We start from the raw sequence: 25721 nt of genomic DNA on the forward strand, positions 1-25721 counted from the left end.
CCACTATTACACCAGGAGATAAGAGTCCATGTGCATGTATTACATATATCATCCCAGCTGTCAGAGGAGGGCTCTCATGTTTAAGTGATTTAAGATTATGGATCAGAGGCTGCTTGCTTCCCCTTAAGTAATAATAATAAATACACTAATGCTTTTAGTGTCATTGTTAATTCCTTATTTGTGAATACTCAGAGACAGGCTGAAGCACTGTGGCTTGAAGACAGGATTTGAAGATGAGCTATTCCCAAGGAGAGCAGGGAAGCCAAAATCCTGTGCTTAAGGCACCGTCACTTCAGTGTGCAAGAACAAGTCCTCTTCCACATACAAGGACAACAGACTGGGGCTTTAAAACGGCTTTAAAACAAAATTCTGTTCTGGGCAGTTTGCTCTCACAAGCAGCAAAGTCTAGAGATCTTCATTAAACTTCCTCCACTCTAAGTTCCACTTTGCCTTCAGTTCCCCTCTCATCCTTACCAGTTTTAGCCAAGATCTTCTTTGTGACTATGCACTGAATCTGTCATTCAAGAATAGATATTTGAGCTCTGATGCAATGAATCGACACATATTAAGTGGTAGTAATATGTGTAGTGGTAGTAATATGTGTAGCGGTAGTAATCTTAATAATCAAATTATTAACTTATATTTTAATTTCAAGCATATGAATTTAAAATCTTCAGTTATCAAAGAAACACATGCACATGTGTTTATTTTTACTCCATCAAATTGCTAGGATTGTTCATCACCACAGGAACCTACTGTAAAACTCATAAGAATTTTGTTCTTTTTTAGTACATTAACCTTCTTATTCTCTGAATTTGGATTTCAAAAGCAAGCCATTTCAACATGCTGAGTGACTGAATGAAATGCATTATAAATTTGTGGCAAATGATGTTGCAAAACACATTGCAGTGTGATAATGCAGATATATTTGGAACAGTTTAGGATGTAATACTGTATGTTAGGTTGAAAAACATCCTTGGATGATGGAAACTGTCTGAGCTGTCTGATGGAAATTGAAAAGTTGAGAAATTCCTCCCTAATTATCATGTGTCATGAACACACGTGTTTTGCAAGATAATAAGAAGCTTGTTGAAAAGTTCATCAAAATTAAGGAGAATGGGAAATCATGTGATGCAAAGATATCCAGACAACAGACTGGTCAGAATCTCATTACTGGAGCTTTGAAAACTAGACTGGAAGAAACCCCTAAGGTCACATCCAGGCTGTCAGACAAAGCAGTGCAGAGAAGCAATTCAAGACCTGGGGCAATAATCCCCTATTCCAACCTACGTTGAAGCACTATCTGGATTTAGCAGGTCACCTGCAGGTGCAATGTAGCCCCATTAGCCCCACTGTGTCTACGGTAATAAATCTGACTTGACTTTGTGTACCTTGGAGGTCCCCTGTAGTGCGCTCGCATCCACTTGCTGCTCTAGGGTTAGTGCAGATGGATTAAATTTAAATGCAGAGGGTCTCACAACAGGGTTTGAAGGGGTAATGAAGGAACTAATGCAAGAGAAACGATCCACTCTATATGACTAGTCTCTGGGACTGTACCACTGTTTCTATCATTTCTCAGTTGGGATTTACAACATTTTCTCATTTGTTTTGGTGAAGGTCACTGTAACACCTTCCTGAGTGGAGATAGGAAGGCTGCCTGGCTACAACACAGCTTTCCACCCTTTTGCTAATACAAATCCTGGCTTTGGCTAAGGTCCTGCAGCTGAAAGCAAACTGCCTGATCCTTGCACTCTTACAGACCCAGGGATGCTCAGTGCCGGCACTACAGGCCGCTGGTGCTGTTGCTTTTGCAGACTTGCAGGCTGTAAGGGATACAAAACACCACAATATTCAAACCGGTGCTCAAGTTCTTACTTTTATCTTGTCTCTCTTCTTCTGTAACATGGGCTTTTCTGGGAAGTTCGATTAGATGCAACTACTGATGTCCAGATGCAGAGGTTCCTGAAATCCTTCCACTGTTTTAAATAGGTTTTGGATCCAGGCCTAAGTTTAGGCAAGTCTTTACCAAGGGAAAATTGTTAAAAACCTAAGTCACAGATTTTACAGCCATATTAATTATCTAGCTAAGCAGCCACTACTGTCTTACAGACCAGAGAACACTGCTTACCATGAGTTGAAGATTATGGCTCTAACTGCATTTTATAATCTATAAAACCGGACATGCGGAAACTATAGAAGGAAATTTCAGTAATTAAAGCATAGGTTCTCCTAATTAACTGCAAAGCATCATTAAAATCTAATGAAACTGTAGTGGAATAATACAGGATTCTCGCTTAACTGCAAGGAGATAAATGCAAACGAAAGTTGAATTTTCACATAGTTTTGAGTTTACACAATAGGACTGAATGCATTTACAGTAGTTTACAATATAAAAGCTCACTTAACACTGTATGAATCAGCACTGGGAAGTTAGGGTATTAGTGTATAAGAAGTTAACATATTAAAGAATGTGACATACTGAAGCACAAGAATCAAAGAAATCAAAATCCTTGTTACTTAAAATAGTTGTATTCATGATGGTAAACTGAATTTCACAGCAGATGATTAATAAGATAACTGCTGTTGCATCAGCATGATGCAAGACTAAATTTTTCAGTGTAGCGACTTCATCTTGGCGTATCTGAACAAGCTGCACCATCATCCCATATTACGCAGTAGATTCTGCTGAAGCAAGAACTTCAAAGCTCTGCAAGCACTAGACATCTTAAGATATTAATCTGCCATGATGCTTCCTTAGCCTCCCTCGGGCATTTGCCTTTTAACTTCTTAGGAAGGAAACCTTCATGGAAACTGGAGCTTGAATGCCTAATTTCAGCCGATGTGTACCAGGCCCACAGAAGCCACAGGGGCATTGCTGATCTCCACCGACCAAAAATCTAGACCTAAAAATGTTATATCTTGCCTACATTCAAGGTATTGCAGGTGGAAACCCTTCCATCTGACTTCAGCTCTCTGGAATATCCATGGCTAGATAGACTCACTGCACATATCATGGAGAAAGAGAGGCCCTGAGGACAATTCACTTGGTCTGTCCTGGCACACAACAAATCACCCTCCAAAGACAACCTTCTTCTTTAATGAGCTTTTGAAGAAACCTAAATGACCAGTCCTTTCTGAGGGCTAAAGTCCTGTAGGACTTCTACCCTGCATGGCTGCCAGCAGTGCCACATTTTCTGTATCTCCGTACCAAAGGCCTTAAGTTCTAGCCAAGAGATTTTAGCTCAAGGAGATCAATCTCTACTGCCATTAAATCCTGTACTAATTATGCTGATGGATATGTTGATGTCCTGGGCATCAGCAAAAGGTCCAAGCCAATCAAACTCATTTCATTGCAACTCACAGATGCCAATACTTTTCAGAATAATACTGATTTAGGTGAAACACCAAATTATGTTCTTGGACTAATTTGAAGACCAATTTCCCGTTGATTTCAGTAGTTAAGTACATTAAAATTATTTAGTATTTAGGCAAAGTAAGACTGGAAAGGAGAAAACATTTACCATAATGAAAAATAAAGGCATATTTCCAAAGCAGCAAAACAGTCCTTTTTTAAAACATCCAGGTTTCGATCCAAACACAAACATAATAACGGAGTAGCATGCAGTTAAGAATTTGTTAGTAAGTTATATGCTGTTACACAGGCCTGTTTCTAAGAAAGTACTCAATGGACACAAAATCTTGCTATCTAAATTGTTACCTCACATACTCATACCTTCTCTGTGTCAATTCCTTTAGACATGGACCAGGTTGAGACAATATAATCCATGACTCTTTCACTAAGGCCTTTTGGGACTTGATATAATTTTAGGAAATCCCTCACATTGTTCAACATCTCATGGTATCGGTTGGTGTTGGCATACATTTGCTGGAAAATGGTGGTGACGTTTCCAAAAATAGTTGCATAAAGAAGAGCTGAAAAAAACCAAAGATAATTAAAAATAAATATGTAAGCTCCATAACTGCTACTCGTAATTCAAGGATAACTTCAAAGAATTTTATGTATGGTTAGAAAATGCTGCAAATATATAGGTGTAACTGAACACTTCTATTTCTGTACACACTCTCACACACATACACATACAGAGTTACTTATTGAATTTATGCATACAGCTTATACAGCCACACAGTCTGCATTAATTTACAAAATAAGTCATACAGATCTTGTCCACACACAGAGTGGTGCGTTTTAACTCTGTACCCTATACTAATCCAAACTAATTTTCAAATGTAGCTGCAGCCTACCAGTAAACCTTGAAGACACTATCCAAAGAATCATGTAGATCTCCTGTAAGACAGGCTCAGCTAGCACATGCTATGAGTAGAGAATGGCCTCGGTCCCAATGAAGAAATGAAATCCAGAAGAAAGGAACCTGGGAAGCCTGGCAGTGAGATATCTATACAAATGGGTTCCTGTGTCAATGGCCAAGGCGTGCACAAGAAACATTCAGAAGGCCATTTTCACAGACAGCCCCAGCAGATGACTTGGGTATCTCATGTCAACTCTAGATGCCAGTCACTAATGATTCCAAAGAGAGAAAAATTGGATTAGTGAACAATAGAAAGTCCCAAGTTTACCTCATTGCTGAGGACATACCACTAGGGCAAGAGGAGGACACGGTAAAGTAGGAAACACTACCTCAAACTCACTCCTGGAGTTGCCTTCTCCTCTTTTTCGATTCTCTCCTTTCCAAACATGCCACTGTTACTGTCAAACTCAGCCAGCTGAGTTGTTCAACACCAACCAGTGACATGCCATATTCAAGGAAATCACATGTTTTAACTAAGCCTTTCCAATTGAAACGGCATCGACCTCAGTATACTACTACAAGTGTAATGCAATGAACGCTATTTCACGGAGACCAGTTAATTTTCTGAAGCCTAAAGTCAGCAAAACATTTAAGCAAACACTTCTATGCACACCTTGCAAGTGCTGTCTTGAATAGCGGTGGATTGAAAGATGCTCTTAAAGTCAAGCAAGTCTAAGGTGCCGTATTGAGTCACAATGTAATTACCCGTGCAAGCAAGCCCAAAATGACATTCTTCCATTAGGCGTTACAGATTTTGCAGAAAAGAGAATTATTCTGATATCTCATAACACCAATGAGCGGCACTCTACTTCTGCTCTTGACATTATCAAATAGACAGAAATGTGCCTGTCATTTTTAATAATCTTTGCTCTGAGGTACTTTATAGCAGAATGCAGCTATGCATTTCCATATAGTTTTTTTGAAAAACAACTGCAGCCTACAAATGGTAAGAAATAACCCACTGTGAAAGGGAAAAAAGCCTTCCGTCTCTCAGTGCATAATGTCTTCCCTCTACACAACAAATTTCTACCTCATTCCAGAAAACTCACTTTGTTTCATACTCCTTTACTGTTGTTTATCACCCCTATTTGAGAAGTGGCATTTTTAAAGCAACACGGTGCTTTCCTAAAACCTGTCGAATAGAAAAATTGTACTTCCTTTTCTCACAGTGCTTTTTACTACACCTGTGTAGATGAAGATGCTGAAGTTCATCAGAAATACAATGTCCATTGTTTCATCAAAGTCTTGGGATTTTTCGTTTCAACAGACAAGATCATATCAAGCAAGGTCACGCAATGTGCAGCGAAGATGTTTCAGTTTTAGAAAGCACAGCAGATTAATACTCTATGTGATATCCAGAAATAAAGCTCTTTACAGGGGTAGGGTTTTTTTCCTCGCTTTACTGATCGTTGTATCATATCTGCTAGCTACTGACAGGTTTTCTTTTCCTCTGTACCCATTCTGATATATATCAACACTCACTCAGAGTATAAGGGTATGCGGATTACAAAAAAGTCTAGATGGATGAACGCCACTTGACTTTTTTCCTTTTTTTTCCCAGCTTTCTCCACTCTTTTGGACTTTTGTAGTAGGACAAATTTGATGGAGTCGCATGTCCTAAGTGCAATATCCCTCGTCCTTCTGAAGAACTGTTGCTGATTTGTCATGAACTCAGCTTGTCAGATATGTGACTGCAGAATATCTCTCGTCTCCTCTCTGATGTTAGATACACCTGGAAAGGACTGTGACTATAAGTGTAAAGAAAAGCCATAACTGTCCCCAAAGCCCTGCCTTTCTGCATGAGTAAAATTTATGCAAGCCTGTAACTACAGCTAGACTGCATATGCAATGACAGTGCATACAACCCAACTGGCCATGCAAACCCACACAGAGGATACAGGTTGTCTGAAAACGTGGCACAGTGTAAGGTGGGAAAACAGAGATTAAACTCTGACACCTGCCAGGTTGGAAACAGCTAAGAATGCCATGGTGAAAATGGCATGTCTGAAGCAAGCAGCACATATTACCTTCTCTGCAAAAAAATTACACTTTGGTAGAAACAATTTGTAGAAAGTATAGAGCCAGAAGAGGAATTCTAGTTCTCTGTCTCTCAATATAGGGTCCTGGAAAGTTGTACTCTTTTTAAAGAGTATGTTTGTTCAAGAAATTACAGATAGAATAAATCATTGGATCAAGCCTGCAAAACTGCTGGAAGCTTTACCCAGCAGTACCTCACTAAGCCAGAATTCACAAGCCTACACGCCACAGAGTCTGCACAAACAGAACCAGCATTATCCCTCTGTTGGAAATCAAAGCCTTCCTTTGCCACCTATTGGAAATGGTAAAGACACATGGTTGAGTTCATCGAAATATTCCACTTTTCTTACAGGTTACTGCACGGAGGGGCCTTTGGCAAACATGTAAAAGGAACCTACTTGGATCTTCACAGCTTTGAGGCTGTCCCTCAAAGACTCCCATTGCTCATGGTGCTTTCCTAGACCAACACTGGTCACTGCGGGGACCAGTTCGCTGTTTTTTGGGGGAGAGCACATTTTTCATAATTTGGCATGGAAAATCGACCTCTCTGAAAATCAGCTCCCTATCACTGTTCTCTATATGAAATCTAGAAAAGGAGGCCATTTAGAAAAGCTAGTATTTATCGTTTTGCAGATCTTGGTATGCAACAAAATAAGTTTGTGCTGATAAGGAAATACTAAATGTATATATAAAATCATTTGCATTGCAACTGTTACACCTGTTGTGACACTTATCTACAGGGAAAGGGTCCTCTGCTTGGGAGGGTCTAATGAGAAGAGGTTAGTCTGCCTTAAAAATACAAATGACCTGTCTTTGCTCTTCCCCACTCAACTTTAGGCTGGGGTAGTTGCATCAGCTGCAAATACGACAGAGAGGGGACAGAACAGAGAGGTGAGGTGGATCAGATCCTCAGTTGGCAGAGATGTCTCAGCTCAGGAAGCCCACAGCCTCCAGAGCCCGTTGGATCCCCTATGCACAGACGCACACGTGCGGGCACGTGCCTACGTCTGGACGTGCTGGCGAGCACCTAACGCTGATCTTGCCTTTCTCAGCCTTTAAAGGTTTAAGGCTCTCCATCAATGACCCTTAGTGCCTGTAACAAGCAAACAAAGATTTCTCAGAGCATCCCTATTTAATGAGCCAACGTTGCACTGCCAAGTGTGAACCTTACCCCCCACCTTTAAAAAACAAAGGCAAAGGAGCACTACCGAGAGCATTTCACTTTCGCTGTATTTTAATTATTTTTGGCAGGGGGAACTGGCAGTAAAGATCATTTGCAAAAGGTCCTGAAGGAAATAAAATACTGTGCCTCTCTTGACAGTAAGAGGATTTAAACAATCTCTAAAGAAATCTCTAAGGTATACATACACTTCAATAGTTTTAATTTAGTCTCTCTGATTACAAGGAATGCGAGAGATGATGCGACAGAGGTTGAAGGTGAAATTACCCAATTTCTTGAAACGACTAGTTAGGTCAAACTGCATTTATTCACCTTCTTTTTAATGACTTGCATTTCTCCAGACATTTCCTGTTATGTTCCTACAGTCATGCAATGCTTATTTACTTGATTGTCCTGTGTGTGTAAATCTGGAACAGTCTTCACTAGATTTCATAGAAATCAATTTGATACAATGATGCAGAAATTTTTTTTCTGAGTCCTAAGGATGAGGTAGGTGGTTCAGCTGTTATTGTATTTTCTATTTTTACTCTTCAGTTGAAAAATCTCCCCTGAATTATATACAAGCATCTAAATTCTACATATTTTTATACATAAAATGCGTGTTGCTATATTTGTACATACATAAAATATTTTTGAAGTATTTAGCAATAGTGTTACATAAATCTTTTTGCCTGTTTAAAAACAAGGAACTTCCAAAAAAAAAAACCTGACAGAGTTACCTGAATTATCCCAAAGCATTTCATATATCTTATTATCCTGACCGTACGCTAAACATGTCCAGACAGGAATGTCTGCCTTTAGGAACTGAAGGCTTGATTGAGAGATATAATTTTCCCTATGGTCTGCTCTGTGCTAGGCTATTATTAATCTAAGTGTATACAATGTGCCTCTAAACTGTAATCGTAAAGAAGAAGATGAGGCCTTGATCCTGGAAAAATATAGATATTCATTTTTGCATGCTGAGGCTAGCTGCAACTTCTTCAATGAATGAATTTTTGGAATTAGGTATTCCTGTAAGATTATTAGATTAATATTATTAAAGCTATATCATTCAGGAGAGATTCAATCCAAACCCCAATATAGAGATACCAATTATAATTAGATATAAGCCCAGTACTCAAATATCTGATTTATTATTTTAAAAGCTAAGCAGTTTTCTGTTATTTCTTTCAGCCTCACCTTAATACAGCTGTTTATATTGCAAAATGTTTGCAGGCACTTTTCGGTGTGACACCTGGCAGCACAGTGCAGTGTCCCTCTCCTAAATTCAACAGCCTCACTGAGATGCAGCAGCAGCAACAGGCTGTCGCGGTCACAATGAACAGCTTTCTTCAAGTCCATCAACATTGTTCAAGGAAGGGTATTACTTGGAAGAAAATAATCCCCCTCCCTTATCATCGTCTCAGAGCATCTTTTTGACGCCTGCCCCATCCCGCCCCGCAGCCTCAGCCTCCCACCTCCGCCTCACAGAGACGCTCCTGCCTGCCAGCTCTGCTACTGAAAGCACCAACACAACCCTGCGGTTTTACAGCTCTTCAAAAGGCCAATTTTAATTTTAAATCCTTAGCCCCGGTAAAAATTGTGCTGTTAAAATACACTCCCCCATTGCAGCAATGCTGACACCCGTTTTACAGCAGTGTTCCATCAGCGTCCTAAATACAATTACTCCCCATTTACAGGGAGGGGATATCAACACCAGAGCTTACCAGCATTCACATTTTATTTCCAAAAGGACCTAAAGTGAAAAACGCTTTACGTACAGCGCCTGCATCCAGATGTATGGCCCACATTGCCAACACAGGGAGGTGGTGGCCCTCCATGCATGCCTGTATCCCATGCTGCAGTCACGTTAAGATGCGCAGCTCCTCCATGGGTCCAGCCGACATTCACCCCTGTTTTCCTGACCCAACACCTTCTTAATACTATAGTAATGCAGCTCTAAAGTAAGAGGATAATGACAATAATGTAAAATCCCCGTTCACATTGACGAGATATTTGTTTTGCCAAGAACTAACTAGGTAAGTATGTAACCAAAAGGATCATCAGTAGTAAACTGTAGGAATTCACACTCACTGTTCTTCCCTTTCTAGTGGACACCACTTGCACAGCAGAGTGGAACAGCTGCTTTGGAGGCAGTTAGGCATTTTGCATATTTTATGCAAAAATCCTTATAAAACCAAGGACTTTCAACTGCACTTGTACAGTCACTAACATTCAAATGGTGAAACTGGGAGCTTTTTTTTTTTAATGAGAGCACTTAACTAATGGAAAATATTTACTTTAAAGCTCCAATGCCTCTCCACCATGCAAATGTGATGAGCTGACTAGCTGTATTTTTGCACACAGATGCAATCCAAGACTGGCCAAACTGGTATGGCAAAACACAGTACCATGCTCTATTGAGACAGTTTTAAATTAAGGCCACTGTTGCCCATAGTTATCAGTCTTTTCCACTTCTAGCCCTGAGGAAGTGACAGAGGTACACTGAAGTTTGCTAAGGTTACCCAGCAGCACAGACAACAAAATTACACATTGTCCTCCCTAAGGATGAGGGGCCAAGGGCTGCCTTGGCCTGACGCTGCAGATGCTAAGCAGCTTGAAACCACACACAACATCTTCCCTGCTCAACATCCCCTACCACAGTCACCCCTTGTTATTAGATTACTTTGTTCATTCACCTGAGAAATGCTGCTAGCCACGAGAAATGCACAAGTTCGGCGGTCTCCTCTTGGCATTTGGGTGCAATTTCCTGAATTTTCTTTCATCCGGAAAGCTTTGCGTGTTTTGGGTCTGCTAGGGTCTGCTTCTCCCTTGTCATATTATTCAAGGGTGTTAAGCACGGTGTGGTAAGGCACAGCCTGAAAAATGCTGCAATTACACCACAACAGGCAGCACGGCAAACAGCATTATCATAGAATCATAGAATCATAGGGTTGGAAGGGACCTCTGGAGATCATCTAGTCCAACCCCCTGCCAGCGCAGGGTCACCCACAGCAGGTTGCACAGGAACGCGTCCAGGTGGGTTTGGAATGTCTCCAGAGTCGGAGACTCCACCACCTCTCTGGGCAGCCTGTTCCAGTGCTCTGCCATTATCCTGAATGGCAAAACCTCACTTTGCCTGAAAAACCCACGTCTTGTAGTGAAGAGGCCTTAATTCTAGAAACTTTTTCCCTAAGAGCTCTGGAGTAAGAGACTGAGAGTTAGGCCTTTTTCTACATATTTCATATGCAGTGGAAGTTGGGTGTCATGGGTCACAGCCTTTGGCGGTGACAACTGGGGGAGGAATATTTAAGCTTCCATTTATAAGAAGGGTATGACATAAACACTGAGAATAATTCATTAGTGAAATGAACCAAACCATTTCATATACCAACGCCTCATCTCCAGAAATCCATCACCTCCTTACCAAATGGCACATCTAGCATTTCACATGTTGCACAAAGCCCTGCGCAATGGTAAATGTTAATTACAATGCAATCACTTCCCTAAAGGGGAATTGCAGTGGGTGCAGAAGGAAAGTAGAGAGGCGGAAGATGACCAAAATTCATGAGAATTATGTTCACCGTGAATGCCAGCAAACCCGTGCCTCCAGCACTTTGCTCCATCCCTTATTTATCACTGTCTCCATTTTGAATATTATCTTTAACATTGCCTCGTTTCCATGCAAATCTCTCCAGTATTTCGAAAAAAGCTGAATCGTGTCTGTCAAACAATCATCCAGCCATCACATCAATCTTTCTCTTTCCTTTCTCCATCAAAGAAATAAAGCAGCTCCTTTCCCAGAGTGCTGTCTTTAGTGTTATTACTGGCCGGTGCTGACACCTGTAGATCAAAACCATCCCATGTGCTTTCCTCTGTGTGCCTCACTGTGTCAAAATTGTCACCGGTAACAAGCACAGGACGCAAAGGGGCTCCAGCACTATTCCACGGAAGCACAGGAACCAACAGTGGCTCAAAAAGGATCGTCTCCAGAAAAAAGTTCTACAAGTAATGCTGGCAGCTGCCAGTATTACCGTGTGAAACACCTTGACAGCTTGTTGCTGGATGTGAGCTGCGAGGGGTTTTTTTCTGTTGTCGGGGCTTTTTTTCTTTAGTATTTTTAAGGGAATTTTTTAGTGGGACACCAAGTTCTTGTCACATTAAGATGAACTCAGGATAGCAATGTTGCTGGAGGCAGGATGCCAGAACATCACTTGCACACTGAGGAACACCATCTAAATTGCCTGTCTTGTTAAAATATAACAGGAAATTTGTAAACACAGCTTCAGAGTACTGGACTGTACTAGAAGATGTTTCTAGCTCTCTGCTCCTAGGTTCTGTTTTTCTGTGTATGCCAGTGTGAAAGTTTGTACTGTCTAAATCTGTGTTTTGCTGTGTTTCAGATACTCACAAATACATATATTTATACATGTACATACACACAGATATACCTGTACATAAGTGTAAAGGTGAACATAGAATACGAATGGGCTCAGACTTCCTGCAGCTGCTCATTTTCCTTGCAGTCTTCCAATTTGCTCATTCTTTCTACTGCTTTCTAATCTAACTTTGTTTATTCATTTAATTAAATGTTCAAATTTATCTCAGCACAGTTAATAAAAATGCATTTGGGACAATTAGACAAATGATTCCAGCTATAAAACACAGGCAACGCATAGCCTGGAGAGGTGTGTTAGCATAACAGCGTCTTCTTCTAGAATATCTACCTGAAAATATTAATGAGAGAGAGCACAGGTAAAGCAACGCTGCTTCTATTCAGTAGTTCCTTCTTTCTGTATTTAAATTCATCAGCCTGAACTCTGCATGAGAATAGATTTGTATATAATTATAGGGTATTTTTAGGAACAAAAGGAACAAAATAAAGTACTTAACTGTCAATATTAAAAGCCTCAAATTTGGAGATGATGTTGCATCCTATTATTTTCAGAATAATTCTGCTTTGTAAAATGACCACAAAACTGGCTTCATTGTACTGAACGATAACGTTTCTTACTCATCTAAGCCATCTACAGAAGCACCTTCCCTCTAATTCTCAGTCCTGCAAATTCAGCATCTTTGTACAGAGCCGAGCAAATTTTGTATCCAAAATTTTCTATGTGATGCTGACAGTCTATCTCAAATTAAATTTGCCTTCCCTGAAGTGTTTGGACTAAAACAAAGGGAAAAAAACCAAAAACCCAGTTCCACAAAAAGTTGAAACAATTCACCTCCAGGTTTTAGAAAGCTAAAATAATTCCTAGCAAAACCTTTTTCCTCCAGTCTTCCAATTTTAAACCTTTGAAACCTGAACAATGGAAGAAAATCCCATTTTGATGCAAGAAAAGTCTTCACAGCCGAAGAAAAAAATGGAATATTCATTATCTTCACACACACAAATTTATATTATAATGCAATATTTTCCAAAAAACCAAACCATGACGTCCTAATGCACTGCTAGCAACCAGGGCCAATGCGAATCCCTTTTTGCCTGATTTATTAGCACTAGGTATCCATTTTATCACAGCATTTGCACGAGAGTGGTGTGAAGCCTGCTCCTCACTCCTACTAAAAGCAACTCTTGGGCAGACTGCTGCTCAGGGCTGGACCTCACCACCTCTCATGTTTTGCTGGAATGATGCTGGTTTTGTCTAAAAAATTTCACACTAATATTTTCAGGCTTTCAAGGTGAATTAACTTTACTCTGCTTTGATTATCCATTTTGGGAACCTGTCCTTCATCGCAGCATTGATTTAGCTGTGGCAGATGCTGAGCTGTCACTGAGCCTGACAGCTTCTTCAGAGCTTCCTCGGTTGTTGTCTTGTAAAACAGTCAATAGCCAAGCGAAATCAAACTGCAAAAACAAGCACGTTTCCCATTTTTATACTCTACGAAATCATGTGTGCCACTCTGTACTGCATCCTTCCGGGAGGAGGAAAAAAGTGGCCTCTTAATTTAGCATTCAGCATTATCAGTTAATCAGAATACATCCACATCACCAGCCCGGACACATCGGTGGGACCACGTTACAGCCACAGGTCTGTGGCTTTGCTGTCACTCACCACCGCTACAAAGCCCCTTCTCACCAGTGGAGAAGGGTCTTTGGGGAGGCTATCAGTGTGAATGGGCTTAGCGAGAGCATTTCATCTCCTACCCAACGTCAGTTTGAATCCCAGTATATTTGGGTAGTTTTTATGGCACTTGAGAGAGTATCTACGGTCCTAGGAAGATGCTCTCCACAGTCACCTTTGCAAGTGCCACAAACTGTTCCGCTGAAGAACAATGGCACGGCAAGATGGTAGACAACACCCTAAATATATTTTTGCATTTTCTATCAGAGGCTCACAAAGCCAGTCGGTAATATGTATGTAGAACTGGCCATCAGCATTCCAAAGGTCACAAACAGATCTGTTTTCAGAAGAAAGAACAGCTGTCTAAATACTATTACAAGCACACTACCTCCAACTCTTTCCACCCGTCCCACAGCTCTCCGTCGCTCCCTTCTCCATAATACCAAGAATAAAAACATTGCTGGCAACATCACTAGCCATTGATGCTGTCCTGGTAGAAGGGGTTTGAGAATATTCAACGAACAATGGAAGACTGCATACACCGGCAAACTAAAACAAAACAAAGAAGTCTGGCTTTTCATTTCAGCGTCTGTGCATGTATTGCTGAACTCTGCATGACTATGTGAGACTGAAAAAGTGTCTTTATTTCCTGGCAGCAGCTCCTGGAGCTCTCCTACTCCCTGTCCAACTCCTTCTGATCAGCACTTGTGTCTATCTGATTACCTCTCTGTTTTCTTGCTCACTATTCCAGGAAGGAGATGCTGGAATTAGATTTGCTGCATTTCCATTCCTACATTAACACTAATTTAACTGAAGTCAATGAAATTACACTGACGTCTGGAGAGCATCTGAGGAGAATAATTGAGTGTATTTTATCACTTTCCTTTGACTTTTTTGCGATTGTTTTGTAGCATTTTTAAATGTCCTGTTTCACTAAAATCCACTTATTCTGCTCTTGGATGCTGCAATAAAGTTACTCTCTTCAGAATGATGGTGTTCTTGCTGTAAAGCTCCAGACGCTGTCTGGAAGATACCTCAGATGCGTATGGCTCACAGAGATGCGTACACTGACAGAAGCGACAGGCAGCATTACACCAATTGCCCATCTAAGCCAAAATGCTTCCTCTGACTGCAGCCCCTTTTGGATACTTGTAATAAGAGTACAAGAAAAAGGGTGCACAGGGAATCTCTGCCCTGCACTACTGCTTCCAGATTTCCACAGACCCAGAGCCCAGGGACTTTCTAAACTTCCCACTGCATCCAGACCATGGAGTGCATTAGCCACCAACCAGACATCTCCACCAAGAATATCTAATTCCTTTCCACAAATCTATTCCTGCTTCTTCTCACCAAAACATTACGCTACAAAGCATCTTGTCATCCTATTCTGCAAACCTGTCTGCCTCAGTCTTTACATTGGCCACCCCAGCCCCGCTTCTGAGAAAGGGAGTAATTGCTCCTCTTCACCTCCTGCGCACCCCTCTCGATTTTTGTAAGCCTTCCTCCACTGTGTTTTCTCGGTCATGAAGAGCCCTCGTCTATTTGATCTCTCCTGAGAAAGCCATTCCGTGCTTCATTCTCGTCGCCTTTTAGATACCCTTTTCAATCTTACAAAATCTTATTGTAGAACAGTGCAGTGTGGTGCAATGACATTAATTTTAATTATTTGCCTAGAAATCCTATTTGCCTCTTTTTGGCTGGTACTGAATATTGCACTGATATTTTCAAGGAACTATCTGTAATAACAGTCAGATGTCTTTCCTGAGTGGTAACTGCTAATTTAGGAACATAATTGTATAGGTATAGCTAGCTATTTTTTGCCTATGTGTATTAATTTGCATGCACTGACACTGAATTTCATCTGTCCTTTTCACAATTTCTTCTGTGGTGGGATTGCTATATCAAACCAAAAACCCTAATTTCAGGATTAAGCAGAAAAAAGACCTGCAGCACAAGGGAGAAAAGCTGCACTTGGACACAACTACAAGGCAAAGAATAAAAAAAAAATCTGGGCAAAACTGAATTGTTTCTTAAATTTCTTAGGTTTATGCTAGTATCATGGTTTAGGTCACAATAACTGGGAAGATTTCACCATCTTTCTACTACAAGCAGGACTGACTATTTCCCTGAGCAGGGCGAATGAAGGCGTGTTCTTTCTTGGATTTTATCCAAGAGGGACTAAGCCAACCCCAAAAGTCGAGTGAAAATAAATGAGAGATTCGACAGAATAAAAGTGTCAAGATCTGACCCAACACTTAAAAACAGTTATGGGATGTCTCTTGAACATTAACTCTTTAGCAGCAAGAGTAAGCATTAATTTCTAAAATACATGTTTAACCTTCCAGTTTGGCAGTCCCAGTGTCACACCACTGCACACGCCATTAACGATGCTGAACAGCTATCACTTTTATTCAAGTAACAGTGACAACAGCTACAAATGCAATAGCTTAACTTAAGTGACTACGACACCTTTGATGTTTTTGTTCATACGCTGATAGCTGAAGGAATTACTGCAGGGTCTCTCCCCCCACATATTTTGCCAATACATGAAGCATCCTCAGCTACTTCTCTGCTATTATGAGGCACTAATAGGTGGGCATGAATGCCACTAATTTCCTCTGTTAGGGACACTGACATCTGAAATCACACATATAATAGGTATTGCACATGGAATAGGGAGTTCAACAGTGGTTTCAGGTTTTTTGGTCTCTCTGCATTAACGACTTGAACCAGCTAGTGTTACTAATACTTGCTATCATTCATGTTCACGTGTTCCTACCACCGACTACTTCTGTGAGTAGGAAACTGTTGTAAACCTTGCAGGATGAAGTCTTCAAACCCAATGAAAATGAAATTCAACAACCCATTTATTAGCACATCTTTTCCGGCCTTCCAGCCTCCGTGTTGCCAAGCCTCTGTATGGTACATTAATTTCATACTGAACTACTAATTGTAGTTGACTTTGCAAAGCTGTTTTCTCCACATTTTTTATTCAGTTTTGCAAACCCAATCCCAATGGAGTTCATTTTATTCCCCACAGTTTGTTTGCTCAAATTGCAAATATTTCCTTTAATCTTTTAAGGCATTCAGATTTATTATATATGGAGCTGAGCTCTTCGTCTCCTCTACTGATGGTTCGGGAGAAAGTGTCTTTCACAGATTTCTCATTTTCTGCAAGTGCTTAATCCTGCAAGTACATATTAGTAAGCATAATATTACAACACATTTACCTAACCTAAATAAAAACACTTTGAACCAAATTTGCAAGCTAACCTGCCTTAGTTCTTAATTACATTAATCTGAACTCATTTTTTCCCAGAGGTAGTGATCCATAATTCACTGGGGTCAATGGAAAGTAGTTGCTGGCGCTAGTAAGTTTTAAGGTTGGCAATAAACAGGTATGTTTATCTTTTACTTTGAGAATCTGTATGGGAAGTTTCCCAAAGGCAGAGCAAAAGGCCTTTGAGAAACTATTTTAATTTTCTTCATGTCTGTTCATAATAAGTGGATATGGCACATAGAGACAGGTAGATATTGTTACTAAGTAAGAGAGAACTTTAAAAAAAGAGAAGTAGTAGTAGTAGCAGTAATAATAACATCGCAGACACCTCATATTTTACATTTATACATGCATTTTACAAAGATAAATTATTTAATTTTGTTCCATACCTATCATTTACTTCAATTGTCCCTGTTATATTATTCATTAGAAATTTTCAGAATGAAGTATTTTATAATTTGTTACATTTACTGTTTTTAGAAATTATTATTCCCCACTTCACTATTTAGACGCTTTTTTTCCCAATGAAATAGGGTAAAGTTCAGCAACAAGAGAAAGTAACACCTGTGGGTTTTTTAATCTGAATTTGTAGTTATAGGTCTTTTAAAGTGAAAGTAGAAATGTAATGTCTTATTTCTTTACTATATTCTACTTGTTCCATCATCAAAGTGAAGTTTTAAAAAAATAAAATAATATCTACTCTCATTTTTTAAAAACTTTCCATCAGTAAACAAAGGGAAGGATTTTTCTCCAGTTTCTTCCTAGTGTAAAAAAGTCTGAAAAGCATAGAAAGAGAATGAGCAAGAGAGAACTTTTCTGTTATCTTGAAAACAAACACGTATTAACTGGGAAGTAAAAAAAAGTAAATCTTGTGTATATGAATTCTTTTCTTCAAAACATATAGCTTTCAATAAAAACATATTTTCAACAAAACTAAGGGTTTGTCTAAATACTTTCCATGTTACCTGAATAAGTTTCTAACATAAGTGGTTTTTTCACTATCTGTCTTGTTAATTCCCTCCATTTCTTCCTCCTATCCACGTCTCCTTTCAGCTGCTGCTGAAGTCTTCCAGAAGTGATATAGCATATTTTTTATTTTGTTTAAAGCTTAGCTGCCTCCCACCTGGCATCACTCTAAGCTGTTTTTCTTCATTTTACTCAATGTTATTCCTAATTATTTAACCTAACTGATAAGGTGCCTCCTCTGGGTACAGCTGGTTGCCATGACACTGTAAGAAATGACTCCTTATTTTCCATCCCTGGATCCTTCTGAAGAATTTATACACAACACCTCACTTTCACCAACTCCCCAGCTTCACACGCATCCATAAAAAATAATTAACTACCTAACCCTTGCAGCCAGGTTTTATTTGACTAATAGGGCTAAAAACGTTTTTTTTTTTTTCATAAATCAAGTTTTCTTCTGCTAATACTGGCAAAGATCCCACTGCTGTAGCACTGCACACCTTTGTCACGCGAAGTGCTGTTAGTCCAGCTGCCAAATGGCAAGCTCTCATCACAGGGGACTTGTTTTACTGAAGTAACCATAATTAACAGCCTCGTCAGCTTCTGCCCTGTGGCTCCTTCTGGAGCTACTGGGGATACCAGAAACTCAGGGCTGCTTAAGGACGAGGCTCTGCCTGGTTTCTCTAACCTGACCATCGCACGGAGCTCTACAACTTGGCTTCGGTCTAAGACATGGGACACGGGGCATCACCCTCAGAGTGCCCAGGAGTGTTAGTCCGGCTGCTACAACACGGGCACCTTACACACTCCCTCCACCTCCATGTTTCTCTTCAAAATCAGGCAAAACAGAGGCAGAGAATGCACCTTCCTGCATCTGCCATCACCTTCCACATGCCACCAACATCACAAATCCAGTTGAGCACGATGGGCTGCTCCCATGGCATGCCACCTATGACTGCCCAAATGCTGCCCCAATTCATGCCATATCTATGTCTACACCTGCACTAGAACATCAGAGTCGGGGCACTGGAAGACAGAGGCATTCTTCCTTCCATGAGTTTCCAGACAGCAAAGCACAAGAAATCAACACAACAGCAACGACTAACCTAATAGACAACTTCCTCCCTAACGACAGGTTTTCAAGGCATCCATGAAGAAGGGAAGTTTTGAGGTGTCCTTCTAGTATCTATGTGACCATGTGTAAACCTCCTCCTCCACAACATGAGGAACAACATGGAAGGTGGTATTTTCTTGAAAATTTAATGAGTGGCTGCTAAGGTAGAGGTACAACAGGCTGCTCAGAGGCTGCTGTGCTCCTGACAGATTGGGAAGGCAAACGGTCTTAGAAGTAAAGGCACATTAAGCAAAGGATGCTTAATGACAAAATGTGATAAACCAAACACACCCAGTGGAAAGCAACAATAAGGGAAGTGGCGCAGGCACAATATCATCAGCATAATGCAGCTCATATGGGTACGACTTTGGTGGGAGGCAAGCTGGGTTACAGCTGAGTGCTTTTTGCAAAGCCCCCCTGATTCATATCAATAAAAAGTGGTGCAGTCTCAAAAACACATAGGAAAGAAGCAGCAGTTTATGGCAAGTTGATGCCTGAGAAGCTGGAGCCTAACCCTAAAGTTTCAGGCAACTTTCTAATTCCAGTGATACAGTTTGAGACAGTGAATTTCAGAGTGGGTATTAATGATTTGAGATGTTTTAAGGGCCCTGTAACTCATTAAGAGCTTTACAGTCACAGAAAAAGGAGTACATAGAGGGAACCTCTGGAGGAATGGGACTTCATGAGGGAAGAGCTTGTACTGTTTAAAACGTGAGCTCTTGAGGCAGCTTCTGTGCCACTGAATTCAAGTGACAAAAGGGCAGGAGAAGCATCAAGTCTCTTTCCTTCTCACCTCCATCCATATTTCCAAGGATGGAAATATGTGTGATGAAGGTGTAAAAGTGGAAAGCACCCTTACTTGCACAGGCCAGAAATGCCTAGAAGCAGATTCCCTATTTGTTAAGCACCTAGCACACAACAAGGTCTTGGACCCTTTTCAGGGATTTTTATGTGTTAACATGATGCAAAAACCAGTTAGGTTTATGCTACAGAATAACCTCCATTGAAATTCTACGGCTTGTTTTCTGGAGTGTTAGAAAAAGGTCAGCCAAATGGGCATCTGTGACTTGGGAAGTCGGAAAATAAACTCTTCCCAGAGGACCTTTCCCACTGAAATTAATGAATGGAAGATTCCAAAGGAAAATGCTGAGTACTGAGTGAAGCATGCCCTAGCCCTGATTTGCACGTGCCAGCACCTCATACAAAGAGCAGGGACACACTAAGGAGCTCCAGAGGAAGCTGAGATCCTACCCCAATTTCCTCACAACCTCCCCTGCCTGATGACCCAGAGCTTTCCAATCAGGACATTTGTTTGAGAACATGAAATGAAGCCAAAGCGTGTTAGGTATACACCAAGCAGCATTAACGGCTTGATCGCTACAGTCCATTTTGGACTGGTTTTAGACAGTGACCATACTGCTTGTATTACACTACACTGGACAACTAGCTACAATTTAGAGAACCACAGTTCATACTGCGGTTCTGAAATCAGGCAATTTGAAATACACAGCATGGACAATCCTCATAGTGTATTTGTCCTTGTGAAAGTTGCTAGTGAAATATAATATTAGCCATATCAATTATTTCTGTTCGTACACACCACCAGAGCTCTGGTTCTGCTCTTCAAAACTACGTACTTAATATTGCAGAACCGATACAGATTTGGAACACCCAAGCTTTTTATGCAAAGAAAATATTCATTTATTTTCATTTTTACATTATTAACAAACTCACTGAGTAAAACCCGCTTTTATGGTTGTTGATGATGATTCATCAACAAAGCTAGGATAAGAATTGTGGCAGAAGCTAACAAAATCTTAACTAACAAGTCAGATATAAGAACAAATTTACTACTGAAGTCTTCTGTTATCTCCGTTTCACACTTCAGAGGCGTAGAGCCATTATTAATATTTTTTTAATTGTTATTATTTTGGGCAGATTCATGCCAGGTTCGAGGACTGATTTATTTACCTAATGTATTTATTTTCATTTGTGAAAGACTTTCTAAGTGCTCTAACCAAAATAACAAGAAGTTAACATTCTCAAAAGGTACCACTTACTGATTATAATTAATAAGAACTTGTGCATCTTCCATCTCATTTAGACACAATGAAGTTGCAGTCCATTTCCAGGTTCATCCTTTACAAGCATTCAGCAAACAGTAAGTACTTTAAAGAACATATACTGAGAGGGACTGAGTAGAGGAGGAGAAATGATCCTTTCAACCCTGTGCAGAAGCCACAGATGATTTAAGGAAGTCTGTGCCCACCCCACAAATCTCCTGCCTCGTCCAGACATAGAGTCATTAATTGCTCCACGCGTAGACAAGACCAAAGAAATGAATGTCACTGAGCAGAGTCAGCGTGCTGCGCACATGGCAGAGTATACCCCCTTATGGCCCCACAACTAATAGGTGGCGACGGGGTGATAAGAATTAAAATTAAATCATTTTGCACTGTTTTACATTCCACTAGGTAACACTAAAGAATAAAAAACTCAAAGCAAAGGATGCTTAATGACAAAACTGATAGGTTGGTTTGTCCCATATTGAATTTATCAGGACATAATGGGAAGGAAGAGGACACACAGTGCTAACAAGTTTTTAAAAGATATTTTGGCAGGATCAGTTAGATGCTTCCTCTCTGACAAATGAGCATCTTCTATTGAAATAAAATTCTCCCTCAAAAATTTTAACCAGCTTTAATAATATGCCAATTTAGTCGCTAGTAAGCAATTTCTGCAATACTCCAATGGTATTTGCATTCAGGGCACTCGTATTTAAACTTGTATTTAAACTCATGAGGACATTTGGACAAATTACCACTGTGGCACAATCTCATACTAAATTATTGCAAACAGTTTAAAAGTAATTGCTCACATAGTATCTTGCTTTTTCTTAATTACTGGAAAAAGAAAACCTTTATTTCTGATCCCATGATAGGCTGAGATGACATCTGGGAAAGGCTATTGAACACATGCACCGTGACTGATCTTCCATATGATATCTTTCATTTTCCCTCAGAGAAAAATAAAAAATAGTATTTCTCAGTATCGACTACTAAAAATATATATCACGGTCCTTCAAAAGCAAGTCTATTTCTCACTATGTTTCACCTATTTTGCTTCAAATGGAAACTGAATCATTCAAATTCCTTTTTGTTAAAATCACGACAAGGGCAGTACGCCCCGTCCACAGAGCAGCAGTGACTTCGTCCTCTGGATCTAAAATATGAGTTAATACTGTATTGCTGAAGGTGAACTAGTGGCTCTGTAGGCTGCTCATCAGGTCTTTGTAACCAGCAGCTGGTCAGGTCACTGCTTTGGACAGACAGTTTTTTCCAGATAGAGCAGGCTGTGGGAACTTGTAAGGGAGATTCAGGACTTTGTCAGATCCTTGTTGCAGTTTCTGCTAGCCGAGGAAGACGAGGATCATCAGCAGTCAGGAAATAAGGATCTGTTCTAGAAGAATACGAAATGTTTTCCATGAAAATATCCCAACTGTATTTCTGCACAACTGTACACAACTGTATATCCCAACAGTATTTTGCATTATTTAATAATACAGTGAGGCTTTTACAATTAACCTGCCTGTAATCCTACAGCACAGCCACAAGCTAAGTAACAGCAAAGGTAGTCTTGTAAGAAATTTAATTAGTCTGGTAACATGCACTTCAAATAATTTGCAATATAAAAGCCTTTTTAAAAGTTACTTGAGAAAATGTTACCTTCATAGAGAGAGAAAGAGGAGGGAAGAAAAAAGAACATTACCCAGCACTTTATTTTCCCAATTAAAATAATTTTTAGCAGGTTCTAAATTTATATATAGTATATTTAAATGACAAATAGATAAAAAGAATCTATATTAGGTGTAATGTCTTCTATTTAGAGAAAAGTGACAATAGAAGTTCTGGAGACATAAGTTATATAAACCTGGCATCAGAAAAATCAAGCTCCAACAATTGCAATAGTCCTTCCCTATAAGCTGACAGAACTTTTATTCAACAGGGGAAGGGGGACAAAAAGATGAGGAACAAGGACTGAGGTTTCATTGGCAATACATAATAATTTTCCAGTTGTTGGTTTTAGAATCCTTTTATCTTCATTACATGAACATTTCATAATCCACTTGAAATCAATACAGTACAGAAAAGCTGCCACCTATTTTGAGAAACCAAAAACCGTCTAAATCCAGACTCCTTCACGTTATCCGCATTATTGGAGGTGCTGAATTAACACTGTTCTGACAGCAAACCTGCAGACCGATTCCTTTGCCTCAAGCAACTTCAGAGACATATTTGGCAGATGTGTATTGATTTTAGCAGCAGCAGAAGTAAAGAGGGAATGACAGGGAAAGGTGAAAGAATTTAAGCACTGCTTTGCTTTGTTACCCTAGCACTACTTTTGACTGAGCAAAGAAATGAAAAACTGGGTGATTTAAGATTTTAAGTCAGCTGCACTGGGATGATGAAGCAGGTGCAACCTTCTCCTCTCTGTCCATATCCCAAATAACCACCTGATTGTGGTTGTTTTCAGCTGTCTGTTTTCAGCTTCTTTTCACAAGAAAGACACTAGAGCTGCTGCCTTTCCAACAAAGAGCAGTAAGCACACAGTGAAAACCATCTGAGAAATAAAAGCCTATTACTTATGCTAAAAAGTATACCTTTTCTAAATACAAAATATTAACATAATTTTCTTCCTTCCTTATAAGGGGTATAAAATGGCTATAGAATCTTCAGATGTTTTACAATTACACATTAATGTACTCCGCAGTTTTTGCAAAAGTTGAAAAAATACCCTCAAGAGTAGCAAGCATTTGCACAAAAAAAATGCAGTCTTGATAATTCGATTTTTCAAGAACCAAGGCATCTTTTAAAATACCAATTTTGGAAGAAGCATTCCATTAAAAAATTTACTTTTTCTCATAATGCGATTATGTAATTGTATTAAATGCTCTTAGTCATTGAAATTTTTGAAAAAAGAATGCAGGACAGGGTACTGCAGATGAAACTGGTTTGTACACATAGCTTCTCCTCGATGCCAGAATATTTCAGCATAAACATTCAGAACGGAGAATTTCACTTGGATGAGTGCCTTGCAAAGTGAAAAATGGATCATTGTTAGGGGCTTTGGGCATCATGGAACACGTCCAAAGAAACAGCACAACCAGAAAACAAAGGTTAAGCAAATTCAGATCCCTACATCATTGTGTAGCAATGAGGACTAACCCTGGAATTACTCAGAATCATTGCTTCTCTTTTTAATCTAAATATTCCCAAATCACCTTCAATGCTGCTTTTCAGCAGAGACCAATAGACTTGGCAAAGATATGGAAGAGACCAGGCAGAGGCACCTGCAAACAATAGAGGGTGCTGAACTAGGGGGCTGTGGGAAAGAGTTAAGAATGGCCAGGCTCGGGCACAGGAGATGAACGAGTTCATCTGGGAGAGAAACAGGCAGGAGTTCAAGCCAGGAGTTCAAGCCAGGGTGCAATAAGAGGGATAAGTTAGAAAGGTGCCCTGGGATCTCTAGAAGGTGAAAGATGCAGGACTGAAATCCCCCAGGCCAAGGATGGTTGCCCAGGTCCTAGGGACATATTCTCATGACCAGCCTCTCCTCAAGTATGCAGGTGAAGGCAGTCACCCTGCCATGGTGAATCCCTGTTGGTTCCTTTCAAAGAATACTGACTCCAACTGCATTTGTGGTGGTGGGTCTCAGATGGGCAGAGGATCTTGGTAGACACCCTGCTTTATAAGCTTCTGTTCATGGGGTTTCCAACATTTGGATACCCACTGCATTCAACAAGAAACCCACTAGACAATGGCCAACTCATCTGGCCATTTCCATATTGTTCCTGTCTCACATTCCCACCCAGGAAGCAGGTAAAAGGCACCTAGAATTTATAAGGTTTGTAGCTTCAGCCACTGCTTTGAAGATTTGTTGTGGTACATTTTTGTAACCTCTGGTCTTCACCATTCAAAGCAAACCCTTGGAGAAGACCCTGTGGATCCAGCTCAGATGCCCATGTTTACTCACACTTGTAACAGAAAAGTGTGTATTTATTTTCTGCCTTCAGATAACACTCCAAAGCTGATTTCCTTTCACTAATACATCTCTATTAAATTTCTCTGCTAATTAAAGAAGTCAAGGCCATAGCTAAAGAACTGGAAAGTGCTCTAATGGAATTACTACTCTGAGGTGGCTTGAATGTCATCATTTCCTTCTCCAACATAGCAAAATCTTGACAATCACATTAAAGATAAAGAGCTAGAATAAATGCTGCTGGCTTTTTCAAAGGAAACATCATTATGGATATTAACACCTTCTGTGTTAACAGTAATACATGCATTAAATATAGCAGCTTGAGTGACTGAAATGCCTATAAAGCATCTGCCACAAGATAAAGCGTAAAGAAAACTCTGGGTTGAGAAACACCCTGGAGAACTGCAATTAACACAAGATCTCCAGCATACCTAAGCTATGACTTTCATCAGACTACAAATGCGATCCATTTAAATCCACCTTCATATTTAAGAAATTATCTAAGCTCTTTTGATGTCAGGCTATGCGGCGTTTAAGGTTTTGTCATCGTATCAGAGCTCTCTCTTCTTTCACTGTGTATATTCTTATCCTCCAGAGACACAGACTTTCCATTTTCTGTCACACCATTTTAGGGAAGAGGCTAAATGGTCCCTCAGCTTTTCACAGTGGACAGGGAACATGGTTAAAGAGCCAGTCTGCTTGTGCATGCATGGAGAAGGTCTGTGTGTGC

The 25721-nt window shown here is 40.1% G+C and overlaps 1 protein-coding gene across 2 annotated transcripts in view; it reads right to left on the reverse strand.

The window, feature by feature from the left end:
• KCNH5 (potassium voltage-gated channel subfamily H member 5) overlaps positions 1–25721 on the reverse strand; it is a 176372-nt gene that overhangs the window by 62956 nt on the left and 87695 nt on the right. For both annotated transcript variants that reach the window (XM_074583717.1, XM_074583718.1), the window contains one exon: positions 3734–3933. In XM_074583717.1, the coding sequence (XP_074439818.1) occupies positions 3734–3933 (200 nt within the window). The remainder of the gene's footprint in view (positions 1–3733; positions 3934–25721) is intronic.

This window comes from Larus michahellis, chromosome 4 (assembly GCF_964199755.1).
Source record: "Larus michahellis chromosome 4, bLarMic1.1, whole genome shotgun sequence".
NCBI lineage: Eukaryota > Metazoa > Chordata > Aves > Charadriiformes > Laridae > Larus > Larus michahellis.